Source organism: Zosterops lateralis (genome assembly GCF_965231275.1).
Source record: "Zosterops lateralis genome assembly, chromosome: 13".
NCBI classification, from domain to species: Eukaryota; Metazoa; Chordata; class Aves; order Passeriformes; family Zosteropidae; genus Zosterops; species Zosterops lateralis.
Genome location: NC_139773.1, coordinates 10,014,968 through 10,033,901, shown reverse-complemented (window position 1 = coordinate 10,033,901; position 18,934 = coordinate 10,014,968). Strand labels below are relative to the sequence as shown.

Below are 18,934 nucleotides of genomic sequence, written 5' to 3'. Positions count from 1 at the left end.
GTGCAGAAATAAAGGAAGCATTATGTTGCTGCCTCAGTGCCATCCTTCCTCCAAGAAGGTCTGGTAAAATGGACAACAGTTTCACTTTTCCAAGGAAATCTCCCCATATCTAGTGTGGCCTGTGGCATGTCCCCAGACTTTTTCATAGCAGATGGTGGAGGTCTAGGTTTTAGCTGTCCCCTATAACGATGCAGATGAACAGGAGGAACCGTTTTGAGATCTGTTGTATGTGGTTTAATGAGTTTGTGGGTATTTATGTTATGGTACTGAATTTTTTATCAGGTGTTTTTTTATGTGTTTGAGGTTTTTGAGACATATTTTAAAGACATTTATGTTTTCTTAATAGCAATCTGCAGACATTCCTGTGGGGATGGATTTTGCTCTAGACCAAACATGTGCACATGCCCAAATGGTCAGATAGCCCCCTCCTGTGGTTCAAAATCAAGTAAGTATTTCTTCTGCATCTCTGATATTGCTCTTTTGAGTCTGTGAAGCTACTAAGGTATGTAAAATAGTTCAGTGGTCAGTATTTTAGACAAATAACCTCTGAGTCACCAGACGTACTTTTACCACAGGAAGGGAAGTGTAGCTTTCTATGATGAAACTGAAGAATGACTCAGAGACTGGCTGCTGGAGACACTTTTTTTTTTTTGCCAAATCAAACCCAAATCAGTCTTATTGGAATCTATTTTAATTTGCCACTTTGAAACACTAATTCCAGTCTTCCTTGTTTTCTGGAAAATACCTTATCTTTATTCACTGGTAGACACGAGCATGTATACAACATAAGTTGTAATGATAGAAAGACAACTCTTGACAATTGGCTGAACTTGACATGCTTTGGAATTTTCTTCAGATTTCAAGGGTTGTAAACCAGACACTATGTATGCTGTATGTTAATATCTAGGCCTACATGCTTTAGAGCATTTCCTTGCCAGGCTCAGTACATATTTTCTGAATCTAATACTGCTGACTTTCTTCAGGTGACACTTCAGTAGGTACTAGCGGTACAGAGTTGCTCCAGGTTTTTAAGTGGAACAGCTTTTCATCAGAAAAACAAAGATGCTTTGATAATGAAACTTTTCAGAGAGATGACTTTTCCTAGAAATGTTTGTATTTCAAGTTTTCAAGGAAGGTTCCCCAGAGCCAGGGAAAAATAAGTAAAATTAAATTCATTCAGTGAACAGAGAACTCAATGGCTAAACATGAGTTGAGTGTTTGATATAGAGTAGGATTTATATCTGAGATGCCAACTGTAAAGTACTCTGTGTTCTCATTTGAATGTGGTTCTTGTCTCTTAGAATGTAAAAGATTAAGGTTTTTAATGACATTTGAAGTTTCTGGAAAGAATTTTGGGGGAGACTCGTTCCCACAAATGCCTGAAACTATCTAAACAACATATTAACAGAAGTCGGGGGGATGAAAACTTTGCATAATATTACAGACCTCAGCTGAGTGCAAAGTGGTCATCCTTTTAGTTCTGAATATCTTTTGAGACTCAGTGTGTGGTCTGCTTTGCTTCTGTATTTTTTACTTTGCCTGTTTTTTTTGCTTTCCTGGTTGATAAGAGTTTTCCCACATAACTGACCATTTCAGCTTGTGGTTTTAGCATCCTTTTTATGCAATAGCAGTGGAAAAACATTAGCAACTGCAGAATGTAATGGAATGGCATGTACTAAAATGGTAAATATGTTCTTTGTAGTTCAACCCATCTCATGCTCCTATGATATATGTTAGGGAGAGGACAGCATAAGGAAGATGTGGAGCTATGGAGTTCCCAGAGAGTACTGGAGGGAGGGAAGAGTGCAAAATGCTGCACAAATGTGTGTGGTGTGTTCCTGCCTGGGTTTGCAGCTACTGTTTTACCAGGTGCTTATGCCTTAGTCCTGTAAGCCAGTAAGGAAAGGTATCACCTTCTTCCAAGAACTCTTCAGGGCACAAAAGGAGAGATACATCCCTGTATCTGCTACATGTTTTGCCACCTTTGACAGGAAGAAGTGGGCTTTACCTCATTTTTTTTTCATTAAACCTTATTTTTATTATATATTTGAAAAATAAGAAAAAAAATTAAATAATTAAAAATCAGATGTAAATGATACGTTTGTTACATACAAAATAAAAATAGCAGATATGAATGAAAATGCCATTTCTCAGAACTAAGTGTAGAGCTTCTGATATATGAGATGTGTCTGAGATGTCCTTTGAATATTTTAAGCTATGTGTGTTTTTAGTACTTAAAGAATCAGTAGTGGGCATGGATTTTCTAGCAGGTACATACACAGACAGAAACTGAATTGACAGTGACTCTTATACTCTAGTTGTCTGTTGAAATAAAATATTTAATGCAGATTGGAAAGCACGTAGATTTGGGAGCAAAACAAAGCCTCCAAGTTTGATTCTTATGCAGGTCAGTTGCTGGAACTTTTCTGGTTAAGAGTCAGCTTTAGGAATCTGATTTGTGGTTGAAAAGATCAACCGGTGGTTTTCTCAGCAGGGATTTTAGTGACATCAGTAAACTTGCTGGCTGAGCAGTGGTTCTTTCTGTGTAATTAGTGAATTTTTGGGTGTGCTTACAGCAGGCTTGGAGATAAGATTGCCAAGTGTGGAGGCCTCCCTGCTGCTGGCTGTGGTGTGTGGGTGCTCTGAGGCTGCAGGTGCACCTGTGTGGAGATGTGCAGCTCTCTGTGCTGTGGGACATGTCCTGTGCTCCAGGCTCTGCCAGCTCTGCTGGGGCTGCACTGCTGTCCCCGCAGCCCCCGGGCTGTGCCTGCTGTGTCTGTGTCTGTTGGTGCTGCAGGCCGGCCCTTCTTTGTGCCCCATCCATGCTCTGTGGTCCTGCCAATGTTAGAACTGCTGCTCTGCTCCTCTGGGAACAGGGGGTGAACAAGGAGGAGGGTGTCAGGCTGCTCCCAGGGTTATGGGTCAGAGCTGTCTCTGAACTGAGCCCTTTTTGCTTCTGTAGTCAGGATGGGTTTGGCTGGCTGAAACAGGGAAGGCATTTGCTGATGGGCCTGTCTGTCCCTGAAGGAGGGGAGATGTGACAGAGGCAGCTGGTGGGTGCTGGGGATGAGTGAGGGCTGTGGAGACAAGTGTCCCCGGGCAGCAGCACCAGGGGCACGGCCGGGCACGGAGCTCCTCCTCAGGCACCTCCCGCCCGGGTCTCCCTCAGAGACCGCCTGTGCTGTGGGGCTGAGCCTGGGCCTCACTCTGCTGCTGTGGGAGCTCTCTGCTCAATGGCAGTCAAAACTGGAGCTCAGCCCCTTGCTTTATATCCTGCTACTGTCAGAGGTGGTGTCAGGTCTTGAATATCGAATGTTCCCCAAGTTTTCGAGGGTACTGCAGGTCCTGTCTGTGCCTTGTGCGGGGCCGTGGGGCCGCAGGCTGGTGTCCCGCCTGGGCGCTGGCTGCCATCCGTCTCCTGAGTCAGTCGCTTGACAGAGCAAAGCACGCCGAGCATCTGGGATGCGATGAGGCCGTCATTCCCTGTTTACAGCTCCTGGCAGGCAAAGCCCTGCGTCATGCAGGGCCGGGGCTGGGCGCGTTTCCCCGGCAGGGGCACAGGGGCCGGGCCGGGCTCTCCCGCGGTGCCCGCTGCCTGCCCTGCCCTGCCCTGCCTCGGCCCGGGCTGCTGGGCCGGCGGGTGTCCACCCGAGGACTGCAGACCCTCCTCACACCTCCCTGTTCCTAGCTGGGGATCCCAGGGCAGACAGCCCGTGTGCTGCCTTTCGTCTGCTTGGTGAGCTCCTGCACGTTTCATGAGCGGTTGTGGTAGTGCTCTGGGTGTGATGAAGCCTTTACTCAGTTTTGCTGGGTATTTATTTAAAAAGTCAGGGACTGTTATGCTTAAGAGGGCAGCACTTTGATAAAAAACACAACTGTCGCCCACACGTAAAGCCTGTGGGGATATGTATGGTCTTGCTGGCTCTTTTGCAGGTTTATGAAGTTGGTGTTCCTGCAGTTATTCCTGTTTTGACTTCAGACATTTCCAGTGCAGACTGTTTACAAATTGGATGTGAAACAGAACAATAATTGATTAAAAGCAGCCATTTATTGATGTTAACATTTCCTCTGCATGCCAAGATAAGGCAAAGAAAGCTATAGGCATTCATTTACCAGCCTTATGGTAATTCCTGTGCTTTTTTTTTTTTTTTTTTTTTTTTTTTTTTTTTTTTTTAACCTCTGTCATTGTGGTGTCTTGGAACAGGTTGTTTCATTTACCGGAATATCTCCACTGACATTAATGGAATTGTTGATATAGCTGGGAAAAGAGAGCTTGGACCTGCATTAATATGCTAGTTTTCAAAAATGCATTTTTAAAATCATCATCTGAGCTCCAGACAGCCTTTGAATGTGTTTCTGTAAACTTTTGGAAGGATAATATTACAGCATAGTCTGTATGATTTTGGAAGTACTCTTTTCAACATTCCCACAAAAGAGGGCAGAAAATAAGTAATTAGTTTACTGACTGTATGTCAGTGATCTTCTTGCCTGGGAGTAGGTGAGAAGGTTCACTGATTTAAATGGCTCATTTTAGTAAGGATGACTGGGTGTCCCAGCAGTCTCCCATAATGATTTTAGTTTTAAAAGGAGGAAGAAATATTTTACCTTGGAAAAGTTCTTTTAAGAAGCAGTAAGACAAGTTGTTGAACATTTGTGTGTGTATCCCAGAATGAAGAAATATACTTTATTTATACATTAAGAGATAATATGAAAATCATCATTTAAGCTACTGTTAACCTTTTTATCTCAAATGTAGTTCAAACTACTTAAATGGCTTTGGTCTTCATGTGGGAATGGAAATTAGCTCTTGGCATAGCTTGCTCTAATTGAAATCAGTTTGTGGTTTTTAAGTTCCTTCCCTGCTTGACAGATGATATCATTTCCTATGCTTTTTGTAATCCCCTCTGTTTTTCTAAGATTGTATAAAGCTGGGTTGAACTACACATTTTAAAGTAACTATACACCTTTTTTCTGACCTACTTAGGACGTTGTCCAAAAATCTTCACCAGATATTCACTCTGTATTTGCAGACAATTTTACTTTTTATTGAGGAATGTTAGTACATTTTTGTTGCTTGAAGTACTGAAGTGCATCCAAAGCAGAACAAAGATAACTGTTAGACACATAAGAAATGTAATACACAATTTTTGCCTTTATAATTGAAGAATTATGGTTACTAGTATTTTAAATGCTAGATTGCTTTAAGTTCTTTCTCCAGTTCTATGTTTTACTAATGTTTTGTGGATTCATATTGTTATAGAAGGCAGTACAGTTAAAATTATTATTTCTACTTGAAAATAAATTTAAAAAATCTATTCACATACTTCTGAATAAAAGCCAAATGATGCCTAAGGATTTTGTGTGAGATGAAAAATTCCGTGTTTGGCATGGCACCTGTTAGCTGCAGGCTCTGACGGGAAATGCAATTTCCATTTTTCAGTCCTGAGCATTTCAGACAGCATGGCATAGATATCCAGTGCTCCATCACAATCTACTGAAATGCTGATCAGACTGTAATCCTATCTGGGGAGGAGCCTTTCATGTGGTTTCTGTTAAAAGAAAAACTATTTCCCAGCTGCTTACTGCAGTGCAGGCCCCAGTTCACAGCTGTGTTGGACAGCAGGACCTGTAAGGACTTCACTTTGTTGGGAGACTTGCCCACTTCTCCATGCCTGACGAAGAGCCTGACATACTTTTAGATGCTCCCAACATCTAATTAAGAAATATATTTGCCCTTATTACTGGAAAAATGCGTCAGAGACATTATATTTTACTGGCATGGGGCTTAAGCTGTCTGTTAGCCATTATAAGTGGTGGTAGTGCAGCTGAGGAGAGTGTGCTGCTCCCCTGCCTCTGCCCTTGGAGGGGCGGAGATTATTGGCTCTGGGGGAGTGCTGTCTGTGAGCTCTGCAGCTCCCCAGCAGCTCTGCTGGTGGGGTGAGCCCACACTTGGCATACAGAAAGAAATAACTTTCTCCTTATTATGCCAGAAGTCCTGCTTGGCCAGGTCAGCTTCTGGTGTTGCATGTGTTGGCAGAGCAGAGCTGTCTTCAGGAGCTTCCCTATATAATTCCCTTTAATACTTCCCTCCCCCACTTCCCAGATGATAAGACTCCCTTTCTAATGGTGCTGTCTGCCAGAAGTTCTGTACTTTTCCCTTATTGAAGGCTTTTTCTTGTAATTGCAAACTAGGAAAGAAATGTTGAGGATTTATGCTTGTATGAAATGCCTTTGACTTCATTTGAAGGAGAAGGTGCATCAAATTCTTGCACCATGTCCTATATTCCTTAAGAACTGTAAATCTATATTGTGTTTTGTAGTGCCATTTAAAGTATCTGTCCTAAATGTGCATTCTTGACTTCTGATACTTTCTGGTTCACAGAATCAATCCCCCCCCCAAAAAAAAAAGTAAAGTCCTTAAGCAAAAGGTAAAGTGTTTCTGACTGGTTTTATTTAACTGAGGAAAATCTTTTTTCCTTTCAAGTCCAACACTGTAACATCCGGTGCATGAATGGAGGCAGCTGCAGTGATGACCATTGCCTCTGTCAGAAGGGATATACAGGGACACACTGCGGACAGCGTGAGTACACCTCTAGGAATGTGGACACTGGGAAGTGATTCTGTGATGTGTGGATTGGACACTCTTTAGCACTAAATTTCAGCTGCTGTTGAGCTTGTTTTTGATCAGGGATAGTGAAATTTTACAGAAAATCACATGACTTTGTGATGAATGCTGAGTGAATTCTTACTGATCAAGACTATTAAAATAAACATCATGAGACTTCATAGTAATTGGATATAACTTGATCCTGTAGTTCTCACACTGCCATAATTCCCATTGACCTCTAGGACTTCTCACCTACTAGAGCAGTGGGTCATACATCTAAATTTTACATGGGATTCAGTTTTCATTTTATAGATAAAATTAGGATTTTTAATACAAAGTCTTGTTTTCATTTCAGTGTTTGCATCTGACTTAGCTAGCACGCTTTAGAAATTTTGATGTTGTCCTATTAGAGTTGATGGACAGATTTTTTTATTTCCTCAATCAGTCCTTAGCCAAAAGCGTTTCTGGATCTGCTGCTTGAAATCGCTCCCAAACTGACTCTGGTGCTCTCTTGTTCTTTTTGGCTGGAATGCTGTGAAGTAACTCAAATAAGGATGTAGACACTGCTTTTAACCAAGGCTGTCACGTTGCTATCTAGTGAAATATTGGTCTGATACAGAAAATGTGTTTAGCTCATTTAATGAAAACCTTTTGTGCTCTGTCAAAATCAATGGCACACTTTACATGAACTTCAGTGGGACCAGGCATTTACCCTAATAATCTGGAGGAGGATCACATGGTGAAAGGATTAAGAATTGTATTTCTGCCTTCACTGTGAAATATCAAGTGGATAAAAGAGGATAAATGGAAATCTTCTTTCTACTGAAGTGAATGTGAAACGGAACAAAGAATAACATTACTCAATGAACATCAAATTGTATTTAAAATCTCCTTTCTCATGCGCATGTTGTATTTTCTGATTATTTCTGAGAGTAATTGCTTTTGGAGTTTTTTATTAAAAAATGGAGTTCTGAAGCTAGTGACAACATGATACAGAGGAAGAGTATCTTGAATTAACATGGAATTGATATTGATTAAATTTTGCTATCCTAGTTAATAACATTATTTATTTAACACCAGCAAACAGCCTTCTAATACTGGATTATTACAGGAGGAACAAATTATTACAGGAGGAACAAATACATTTGAGGATTTAGAGATGAAATACTCCTCTGCATCTTCTGTCTACAATCTCTATTAGTGCTTATTTGTTTCAAGTTTGAATGAGATGTTTTTTGAAGTTATGGGTTTATCCAGCTATCCCAAAGAGAAAGGCTCTGAGAGGTCAGAAAAACTGTGGTTGTTCCTGTATTTGTATTTTGCTCCCTTAAAAAGATGAGCTCATGGTACTAATGAGGCCAGGAAATAGTAAAAGCTCATTAAGTAGATTCTAGGAAAAGAGTTTGGTATCCTGTTATATTTACCATTTTTACCAGTTTACCTAAGTTGACCAAGTACATACCTTCATGTTTTTCTGAAATCAGCTCAGTAATGATGACTCTTGCCTTCCCTTTGATACAGCTGTCTGTGAAAATGGATGTCTAAATGGAGGGAGATGCGTAGCTCCGAATCGATGTGCTTGCACGTATGGCTTTACTGGACCCCAGTGCGAGAGAGGTATGTGCCCTAAGTCAGTGGGAATAATTATGTTCCAACACCTCGAACTAGGGTTGTTGGGCCATTACCTGTTGTATTCTATAGCTGAATTGGTTGTGTTTGTTTTTGTTGGTCTCAAGATGGAAAATAAATTTTAAGCGGTGTTTTTATAAGTATGTGAACTTAATGAGGATAGAGGCCAGGATGAACACAGATAGAACTGTTTACTTTTTTGGTGATGAAAACACTCCAGTGGAAGAGGTGGCAAATGAAAATTTTGTGTGTTTTTGCTCAAACTTCAGTTTTTAAGTCATTAGAAAAGGTCTTTAAATTTGATATATGTGATAAGTAGCATCTTGCCTCTGTCTTTGCTACGTTTTCATTTGCAGAGTTTATTCAATTCTCTTTTCCTTTTTGTACAGACTTATTGTTTTCAGTTTTAGCTTTTTAGTTGTATATCCACAGTGATAATCTTCAAATGAAAACACAGTGATACCAACTGCCTTATATGGCATGTGGATTTTTTTCAGGGTTATTAAACTAATTTAATGTTTCATCTTTGAGCAGTATAGTGGACAATGTTTAGGTATAATCCTGTTGAGTTTTATAAAAATGCAAATAAAATATTTTTATTTGTCAGAGCAATTGGTTTGTGTAGTTGGAAATTCATACATTCTATTAATTGAGTAGGTTGTGTTACATATCTATGAACCTGGGACAGAATAGACATTAATCATCTGATTTTGGGCTTCCATGATGAGCTTAGCACGTGAAATTTCTGTCAATGAGTGTTGTCAGTTGATCTCTGCTGTCAGTGCTGCACCTGGTGCAGTAATGGTTGGATTTTTATGTGGGCAGCTTAGGTGGGTGATACAGAACAACAACTCTGAAGAGACCAAAGGGTTTCTTTTCTGTGCTTAAACTGATGGTAGGATGAATCAGGTATTTCCTGCACTCCCTAGAGCAGATAAAATTGCTGTGTTGGCACTGTGTGAAGTCTTGCCAGTTGTTCACTCAGATGTTATAAAAGTAGTTCAGACCAATGGTGAGTTTTTCCAAGGATTGAAAAGTAGCTCAGTTCTGAATCATGGGATCTCACTGCTGGAGAGGAGTAAGAGGAATGGGCAATTAGGTTTAAATTCCTAATTTTGAAAAGAATAAATACCTATAGGTGAGAATGTATAGAATATTACTGCAAAGACTTGGAATTTCAAGCAATTACTGCGTGTTCTTCATGGGTGAAGCTTTTGAGCCTTCAGTCTGGTGAGGAGGTGTAAAGTGTAAGTTCAAAATAAGATTGTTCAGTGCTACTTCTGTGTTGCCTGATCTGAGGCCAGTTTGCATCCACATCATTAGAGCAAGTTTCTAGGCTGAATCCTGGTAACAACTTCAGTCTTGTCTCTCAGGGCTCCTTCCTGGTGGTGGGTGGAGTGAGAAACTGGTGGCACAGAGCCATTTGAGCCAAGTCAAGCTGTCCTGAAATTACATGCATGTAATTGAGCACAGTTGAGGTGGAAATCTGTAACTTACATGTCTTGTCCACAGGCAGTTTTTACTTAAAACACATTTTCAATTTAAACAATAAAAGTTATCAATAAAAGAGAAGATAGACATTAATGAGCTGTAGTATTCCTGGTTAATCCTCGCTTGCTGTGTTGAGGCCAAATGATTGTCATATCTTCCCAGAAAACCTCTGAAATTTGGCTGCTTTCACAGATTTCCTGCAGCCTCTCTACCTACTTGAGCTAATATGTTCCCCTCCTCTAAAAAGGGTGTGGTGGTTTTTGGTCTCAGAATCACATTATGCCATGAGAAAAACTTTTTCTGAAGATAACTTCTCAAATATAAACTAATCTTGGTTTTAGAATAACTTGCCTTGTTCAGCACATGCACCTGTGTGGTCACTGGGGAGTTGTCTGGCTTCATATGATTTTACACAGATGTCAGCTAAGTAAGAGGTCCATATTTTGAATCTAGCTTTGGAAAGTTCTGTGGATTTGACACTCCCTGATGGGCTTCTGATGTACATGTGAATGGAAGTTAGCCAGTAAATTGACAAGATTCATGCCTTGTAGAGTAAAATTGTGTGTTTATTAGAAAGAAAAGAAAGAGGGGAGGAAACAAAACAACAAAACCAAAGGATGTCTGTGCATGGAGGGAGGGAAAAGGAAAATACTCAAGAGAAATAGTGTCTTAAACTATGCCATTTCTGGCAGAAGCAGGAGAAGCAGATTGTTTTGAAAACACCATTTCTGGATATAAACGTAATGAGAAGTGATACAGTTTTGTGGCATACACATTCTCCATCTGTTTGGCTGTGGTTTGACTTCTAGGTTATGCCATCCCACAAACTAACAGTTATGGAAGTAATTTACTGCTGTGTATCACCCAGTGCTTTTCTCTACAAGCATCAGCTAACAGTAACAGTCAAAGAGTGTTTGTGGCACATATGTCACACACCAAAGAATATTCCAGCCTTTGCTGCACATGTCATAACTTAGAACTGACTTGAATAAAACAGTGTCGAGGCAACCAAACATGTGGGGTTATTCTAATAATCCGACAGGGAAAACACTTAAAATATTGCAGGTGGTTGGAACAAAATTGGATTCAGTTTCTTAGATGCAGAGACAAGTTGTGTAATTCTGTGTCTACTGTTTTAAGTAGTTTTTCCATACATTACCTCAGTAAATGTCATCCATGTGATTGTTAATGAAGATCTGCAAGACTACTGTATACGTCAAGGGCTTTATCTGGTGAAAGACCCGCTGCTTTCACAGTGCAGCAAACTCCCTCAAATTTGTGGCATGAATATTTCTATGTATTTATTCAGTCATTCTTTGAGAGGGTAGCAGCGGGCCTTGGACAATTTTGGCACACAAATCACTTTTTAGTGTGTCTTAGAAGTGTTAATCTTAGTGTAAAGCACTATAAACATGAGCACATGAATTTTGGAATTCACTTTTATCAGTGGAGTTCTTCTTCATGTCCTGGGAGTGTATGCCATGTCACTGGTGAGACAGGCTTCACCAGAGCTGGGTTGATAACTTTACAGTGCTGCAAGTGGTACACATGTCTCATTACATATGTCCTGGGATGTTGTGTGTGGTGTTTGGCTCCTTTCCAGAGTGGGAGAAGCTGCCTGGACGTTCTGTCAAGTATTTGCAGCTGTGTCATAAAACAACAGACCTGGCTTTTCTCTGGAATAGTGTTCAAAAAGGTGGACCTGACAGAAACTCAACAGGAAAAGTGTAGTGGAGTTGGGAATGCTTCCTACAGCCATTAAGACACATTTAGAATACATAGTCCAGAAAGGAAAATATTTCACAGATATTGTCTCAGTTAAAAATTGAACTTCAGGGATTTCTTTTAGGAAGGTGCTGAGTTCTCTGGCGGTGGTCCAGTGATGGGCTTTAAATTCAAACCCAAGATGTCAATATGCCTAAAATTATGCGAGTGCTTAAGGGCCTTGCTGGATTTTGGCCCAAGCTTTCAGAGTTAGTTAAGATCTGAGAGGTGCCTTCAGCTTTTAGTTTATCAGAAGTCGTATTATTAATGAATTCACAGGTAGCAGGAAATGAAGATGTGGGCAAAGCAAAATTTCTCCCACTGGTTAAAAACTGGATGCCATCTTTATGCCATTTTAGTGTTAATGCTGAATAACTTGAGTGAGTTAAAGATTCTGCAGTTTCTTTTAAAGTTGCTGAAGAGACTGAGAGCAGAGACTTAGCTTATGTTCCCCTGAGGATGATTCAGAACATCAGCAGCTCTTTCTATTGTCTGTAAAAGAGCCTAGGGGGTTTAGCTGGCTGTGGGAGATGCCCACGTTTGAGTCATGTGAAAACATCCCTGTATCCTGCACTTTATGAAAATCCAGAGGAAAAATTGATGTTAGGAGCTCAGGAAGATCAAAGAACCCTATCAGATTTGGTAGAGCTGTCTACAAATTTGTGCAAAAAGGCTTTCTTGACTCTTTGAAACTGTTTCTCTTTGGACATTTGAGTGATAATACTTTAAGAAGAGGAATTCTATATAATAGAAGGCTGTACGTTGTTGTTATCCTTGTATTGCAGAAATGCAATGAAATGTGCTTTTCTTTTTTTTTGTCTGGATTCATTTAGAGGAACACAGTGGAAGCTTAGAATGTGTTACAGCCCTGTTTGTTTATTTGAATGCTTGTGACAACATCAGGGGCTCAATCCTGCTGCATTCTGGAGTTTTGCCACTCGCTTCGCATAGAAGCAGAATTGGGCCTGATGTAGTTCAAATATTAAAAATGTACCACGTGTGTTTTGTTTTTTTATGGACTCAGAATATGAGCAAATGATTGCTTTTTCTTCAAACAGAGTAGTTTCTGTACTGCTCTCTTCATGGCAGGAATTTTTGCATAATTTTTAATTATATTTGGCCATTATTAAAAGTTCCCAGAATTAATGCCATATGTAAAAATATCTTTCCCAGAGCCTCCCTAAGAAAGTGCAGCCGCTGAAAGTGGTCAAGAGTAATGTAGGGCTCTGTATATTTTTTTTTCTTTCTAAATACTACAACGGGTAGAATGTTTTTACAAAGAGGACACTGCACCCCTTAGTGTGCCCCGTCTCTGGTATTTAGTCTAAATGGAAAGTAAATAACAAAGTGTAGATAGCAGTAAAAGTATGTTCCCAATGCCTTATGTTGCATTTAAAGTAGTATTGCAGCATATGGTAGCTGGCAAACATTTGAATAAACTTGATTTCTGTTGCTTTCTTCCAAGAAACACATCTGTTGACAAAGACATGTAGTTTCTGCAGCCCTGTAACATGAATGCATGTACCATGTTACAACAGCAAACTGGAGGATGGCTAAACTTGAAGGCCTGCAATAAGGACTCTTGCACACATTTTCCCCCCTGAAAAGTTATGAAAAATGGCTTCAGACTGAAGATCAATCTATTTACTCACAGAGTGACGTTTTACTGACTTTAAAATAATTTCAGTATAAGTTTTCACCCTTGATGTCTTTCAGTTTTAGAATAAAAATTCATTTGGATTATCTTTTCTATAAAAGAGGTTGAGATAACTGGATGAAGTTTTTAATTCTTAAAATTGAAGCTGCAGCTTTTTTTTCAGCTTAGCAATATAATCAATAGATCTCTGGATCAGAACTCAGGACTCAGTTCAGTCTGGTTTTGGATGCCAAAAAGCATTTTTAGGGATCTTGTGTATAGGAAATCTTTTATCCATTGTTGCATGTACACCCTATAACTGGTCCTTCGTTGCTTGCTCTATGCTTTGTGTGTCTTAAAATATCACATAGCAAGTTTTAAAATGTTTCTTCAGATATATGCCTATAAGCTTAATCAAGATCCATAAATGATTAAGTACATATGGCTTAGGTCTCTTGTGAGATGTGAGGGCTCCAGCTTTTGTACATGAAGCTGAACATTTACATTTTGTTCCAAATTGAGTTTTGATTTCAGTCAAACAAATCTAAAGTTTTCATTCAGCTATTTGGCAGACCTTTTTATATTTCCATCCCTTCTTGATTGGCTGCTAAGGACACTGACCTTTAGATGTGCAGTAAAGTATTGTTTGGACTTTGTTTTGATTTTCGTTGTAGCAGTGGAGATGCATACAAATTTAATCACAAACTGTGGAATCTAGATTTGGTATAATTATCATAAAAACATTTGAACGAAATAGCTGCATTGTTCTAATCTGTAAGATTTGGTTCCTGTACGTAGGACATTGAAAGGGCTCACAGGAGGGTCACTAGCTCATTCTTCTGGTACTGCAAACAGCTTTGTTGTTGAACCTGACTCCTACCTCCAACTTTGCTGTGCAGGAAATTGGGTTCAGCTCTCACTGCAGCCTGGCTGGACCTTGTACTGGCTTTGCCTGAATGTGGTTCTTCCCCTCTGCCTTGCAGTGTCTTGAGAAATGAAGAGTGGAGGCCTGTGGAGGAGAGGCTTTGTAGAAGTTACACAGAGAGATGCCTGTGTTTGTTTGATTATGGGGTGTTACATGCAGATCATACAAATTAAACTTTTATATATATATAAGTTCTATAAGTTCTATACAGTGCAGACAGTTGAAGGCTGTAGCTTCCCTGAATGGCCTGCACTGCCAGATCTGTGCTCTGCAGTGTTCCAGGGAGAATTGGAAAGAATCCCTCTCATGTGTTGCATCAATTTTTTTTTTTTGTGTGTGTGCTGAAAGATTGAATCAGCATTTATTGATATTGGTTGTCATTGCATGGTGTTACACTTGAGGCCATCAAAATGCATGTCTTAGGGCTGGTCTTCCCCTCTTAGTACTACTGTACCAGGCCCAAATTTCTAATTTCAGTCCAAAGTTATCAAAAAAGAACAAAAACAAAAACAAAAACAAACAAACAAAAAAAACAAACCCAGCTGGGCACAACTGATGTCTCATAGAAAGAAAAGATTTCCAAAGAAAAGGTGCCTTTGAAATGGTGACTCCTGGCGTTGGACATAATATAGGGAATGAATAAATGCAGCTGAGAACTTACCTAATAATGCCTATTTAGCTTTTTATGGAGAAAATTACTCCTTCTTCTCTGGGCTGCAATATATTTTAATATAAGAAAGCACTGCTACCTGAAATCGTCTCATTTGTTACAGTGAAAATAAATGTTTTCCTTGTGAATCACCCATTCATGGCTTTTTTTCTTGTTGAGTTGGTAAACTGAGAATTTTTATTAGAGTTGCCACAGAAACAAGTATCAGTATGCATGATGCCTCAGTTGAGTTTGTGACTTACTTTTTTTCCTTTGTTTTGACAAATGATCTAAAACTTTCTTGATTGTCAGCTCTAACAAAGAAAAAGAAACCTATTTTAAAACATAAATCTAACCTAATGAAAGGATAAACCGACAAAGGCATTTCCAAGTAAAACAATTCCTTTATGTAGGTCAGCTGCAAAATGCTAATGAAAATGCCTCTTCAACAGAGGTGCTCAAAGTGGTCAGTGTAACTGTTTTGACACATGTACAATGTACAGTTTTTTGCTAGGTATTTGTAACAGAGCTGTTGAAATCTCTGTAAAAACAGAACTTTTCTAAAGTAAATGGTTAGATTTAGAAAGAGATCTACCCTATATCAGCATAAAAGCTGCAAAAAATTGTGGGAAACAGCTACCTAAGAGCAGCTCTAAGGACAGGCACGTTCTCACTTCCAGTTGCCCTTGAGAGGTTCATGAATAATGACTGAGTAGTTTTTATTTTTTTTTTCGTGATAGCTTGTACAGTTTGGCACTTTAGAGAAATGCTGTAGGAAAAGAAAAGAGGCCTAAATAAGGTCTGAAAAGAAAGGAGCCCTGAGAAAAGTATCACTCTCCAAATTCTGCTGTGCTGTAAAATAGAGCCTGGCTTTGCACTCTTTATCCAGAAGAAACTTCTTTAGGAAAAAGGTGGAATTTTGCTACATAAAGAAACCAAGATTCAGTCTTTCCCTTCCCTGTAGGAAGGTGTGCAAAGACTAGGGATAAGTAATTTTAAAAAAGCATGAAAGTTATTAAAAGTGCATGTGTGTTTGCACATATGTGCATGTGGGATTATTTTTAAGAAATGTAAACCCTTTTAAGCACCTGACTTTTGATTGTGAACTTATACATTTATTTTGTATCTGCTGCGGGCATTACCCAAGCTAAACTAGCACAGGTAGGTTAATGGAACTGAGTCTGCTGTGCCATAGCCTTCATTTCTTTCCATGGCGGTGTCATTCAGATTACAGGTCTCCCATTCTGAAAGAGTGGTCCCTGCACTGCTTTACTTGTCCCTGAATGTTTAATTTACTGTGTGACTCAGCTTTTAAAAAAGCATTTAACTCGAGCAAGCCTGGCTTACCAAGTGATCTTGGTCATGTTTTATAATGATCTTTTCCTCAGTGTTTATGTTTTTTGCAAAGTTTACCCAATGATTGCCAGGTGTTCAGTGCTGTCCCCGTTTGCTCCTTACTCCTTGGTATGAATGGTCTTCTGTGACCCTCTAGGGCTTTTTCTTCTGACACAGAGGTGCTGATAGTCAGAGGGAAGCAGGAGCTGAGGAGAAACCTGTATGCTCACAGTTGTTTTCTTCTTAGGGAAGTGGTGGCTGATGCTTTCATCCTGCACCACTGCACACAGCATGGGACAAAGCCAGAGGTGTCCTTGCTGGCATTGCAGCAGTGGTCATATGTTCAATGATATTTTACTAGACTTACCTTATTTCTGTATACAGAGGGACCTCATAGTGCTCTTTGGTCTTGAGATTAAGCCCTCAGTTTTTGCTCTAGGTCCTTTTATCTTGGTCCCATTACTTACAATTGCTCCATTGAATCTGTTGATGGCTGAATTTTCAGCAAGGTTTGGAAAGTCAGTTTGTCTCCAGCAAAAACAGACAGCACATCAAAGTGCCTATCTGCTGGTTAGTAAAGTAACTCCTACCTATCAAAAAATGTGTTTACATTCTTTTAAAAATAGAACTGTAGAATTATAGAGAGAGAGAGAGTAATTTCTAGATGTATTTCAGCTTACAGTATTGCTTAGGGTGGAAGAGACCTCTTGAAACCCCCTAGTCCAACTCCCCTGTTCAAGCAGGATCAGTTGGAGCAGATTACCCAGGACTGTATCCAGTCACTCTCTGGAAAATGTGCTAAAATGTCTCTTAGTCTGTGATTTGTAATGCCTCCAGCTGTACCATTCAGACCTATTAACTATTTAATGAAGATCCAGTGGTAACATTGTAAAAGTGTTCATAATTCCTGATCTTCTGCATTCTTTTCTTATTTGTGTGTTCTGTTACCCAGAGAGTGTTTGCCATGTGGCAGTGATTGATTGAGTGCTGTGAAATGAAAGCACATGTTATGCTGATGATTTCTAATGTACTTGCCTAATAAAATTTAAAAAATGGGACAGTTAGTTTAAAAAATAAAGAATAAGCTGACAAAACCACAGTGGTTCATGGGCTGTGGAATAGGGAATGGCTTTAAATCCAAGTAATACTAATAATTACAGACACACTGTCAGGGGAGTTTTCCTGTTTGCACTTGACACTAATCGTAGTTACCTGCTTGTCAGTTAATACAAAAAGATCAGGGAAGACCTATTAAGTACTTGATAATTTCACCTGATTTAGGAAGCAGCTGGGGCCCTCAGTGAGGGGAGATTTTAGGACCTCAACAGCTCCTGTTTGCTTATATTTTTGAGAACTGCAGGTAGAAAAAAGTGGTAAACATACAGTGGAAAGAGCATGCTGTGCACTTTCTTCAAAGTGCAATTAAGGTGACTCTTAAAGTGAAACACACCTTAAACTGTTTCTTCAAGAGCCATTGGGCTGGTCTCTCAGCTGGATTGTCCAGATGTCTTAGCTCAGTGGAGCAGTGCAGTGACAGAGCACTGCTTGGACTTGAAATGTTTATAAGAGGTAATAGTAAAACCAGCAAGCAATGAAGAATAATTGTCCTGCTGGGATATGATGAAAGCCTTTATGAGAATCTCCATGTCCTGGTGGGACAGTATGGGTGGTAACTTGGAGAGATTTGTAAAATGCAAGCATGGCAGCTTTACAGTTGGATTAGTACAGGCTTCAGAAGAAGCCACAGGGTCAAAAATTACTTCCAAGCCACAAGCTTCAAAGTCCAAAAGATCTGCAGTGAAAAAAGAGGTGAGTGATCCACCTCTGTGAAAGGAGAGTTGATGTTAAGTTATTTCAGCTCCAATAACCTTTAAGATAAGATATAGCTTAATGGTGCAGATATTATGTCTGGGATTGAATTACACCACATGGTGTGAACTAATTCCAGCTACTTGGTCCTCGAGTTGAGTTAAAGAGTAATAAGAGGACAATTTGTGAACTTTTTGGGGGGCTGAAGTTATGGGGGCTCATAAAGCAAAAGCAAGAGAAACAGGTGAGAAGGGAAGATAGGCAAGAAGATGAAGACAGAGGGGATTAGCCAGACAGTTTTCCTATGTCTTGGGAAAAAAACACTGGAGGCAGGTCGAGACGTTTAGACTGCTGCTTGGGCAGGGGAGACCCAGTGGAGATGTGCATTCCATTCATCTGAATGGCTCTCCTAGTAAAAACATTGCTAGACACAAGCACAGGCCAGGAATGGCAAATGATGAATGACTTAGCAAGTTATCTTGCTGGGTATTTAATCTGTGTGGTTATCAAAATAAGTTGAAATGCTTCTCTTGGCCTGAGCCAGGCTGGACAAAATGAAGTGCCATGCATTAAACCTTGTGCTATTTCAGTTCTCAGGTCCCAGCAGGAACCCAACAAGATATGGCTCTGTGAAAGGTGATACTATGTTAAACTAACAGTACAAGTTGTATCAAACTTGTTTCCAAATTCAATACAAAAACTCCTGCTTTTAGAAGGCATTTTAAACCTAGCACTAGCACTTCAGTCACTTGCTGATGTCAGTACAAAAAAAGTGCTTTGTACAGCTGCTGAGTGCAAGGAAGATGAAAGGTTAAACTGGGTTAGCGGAAATGAAAGAAGTGCTGTGGAAGAAGTTTTGGTATCAGATTGTTTATGGAATTTGTCATTAAATAACAGAAGTGTTTAAACTGGAGGCCAAATTTAAAGCATTCCTTTTTATAATTTTTTCCCTATTTATGTGAAATTGAAATTATTTACAAAGGTGTACAAGGAAACATTAATTTCTTTCCCTCTTAAAAAGGAAAGGTGATGGTAAATCCATCTTAGTCTCTTACTGTTCAAACCTTCTTGAGCTCAGCCACCGGTGTG

At 39.7% G+C, this 18,934-nt stretch overlaps 1 protein-coding gene across 1 annotated transcript in view; it reads left to right on the top strand.

Annotated features, from left to right (window-relative positions):
* The window catches only part of FBN1 (fibrillin 1), a 142,470-nt gene that overhangs the window by 14,245 nt on the left and 109,291 nt on the right, over window positions 1-18,934 (top strand). The window contains exons 3-5 of the mRNA XM_083870574.1: window positions 347-445; window positions 6,485-6,580; window positions 8,129-8,224. Of these exons, the coding sequence (XP_083726700.1) occupies window positions 347-445; window positions 6,485-6,580; window positions 8,129-8,224 (291 nt within the window). The remainder of the gene's footprint in view (window positions 1-346; window positions 446-6,484; window positions 6,581-8,128; window positions 8,225-18,934) is intronic.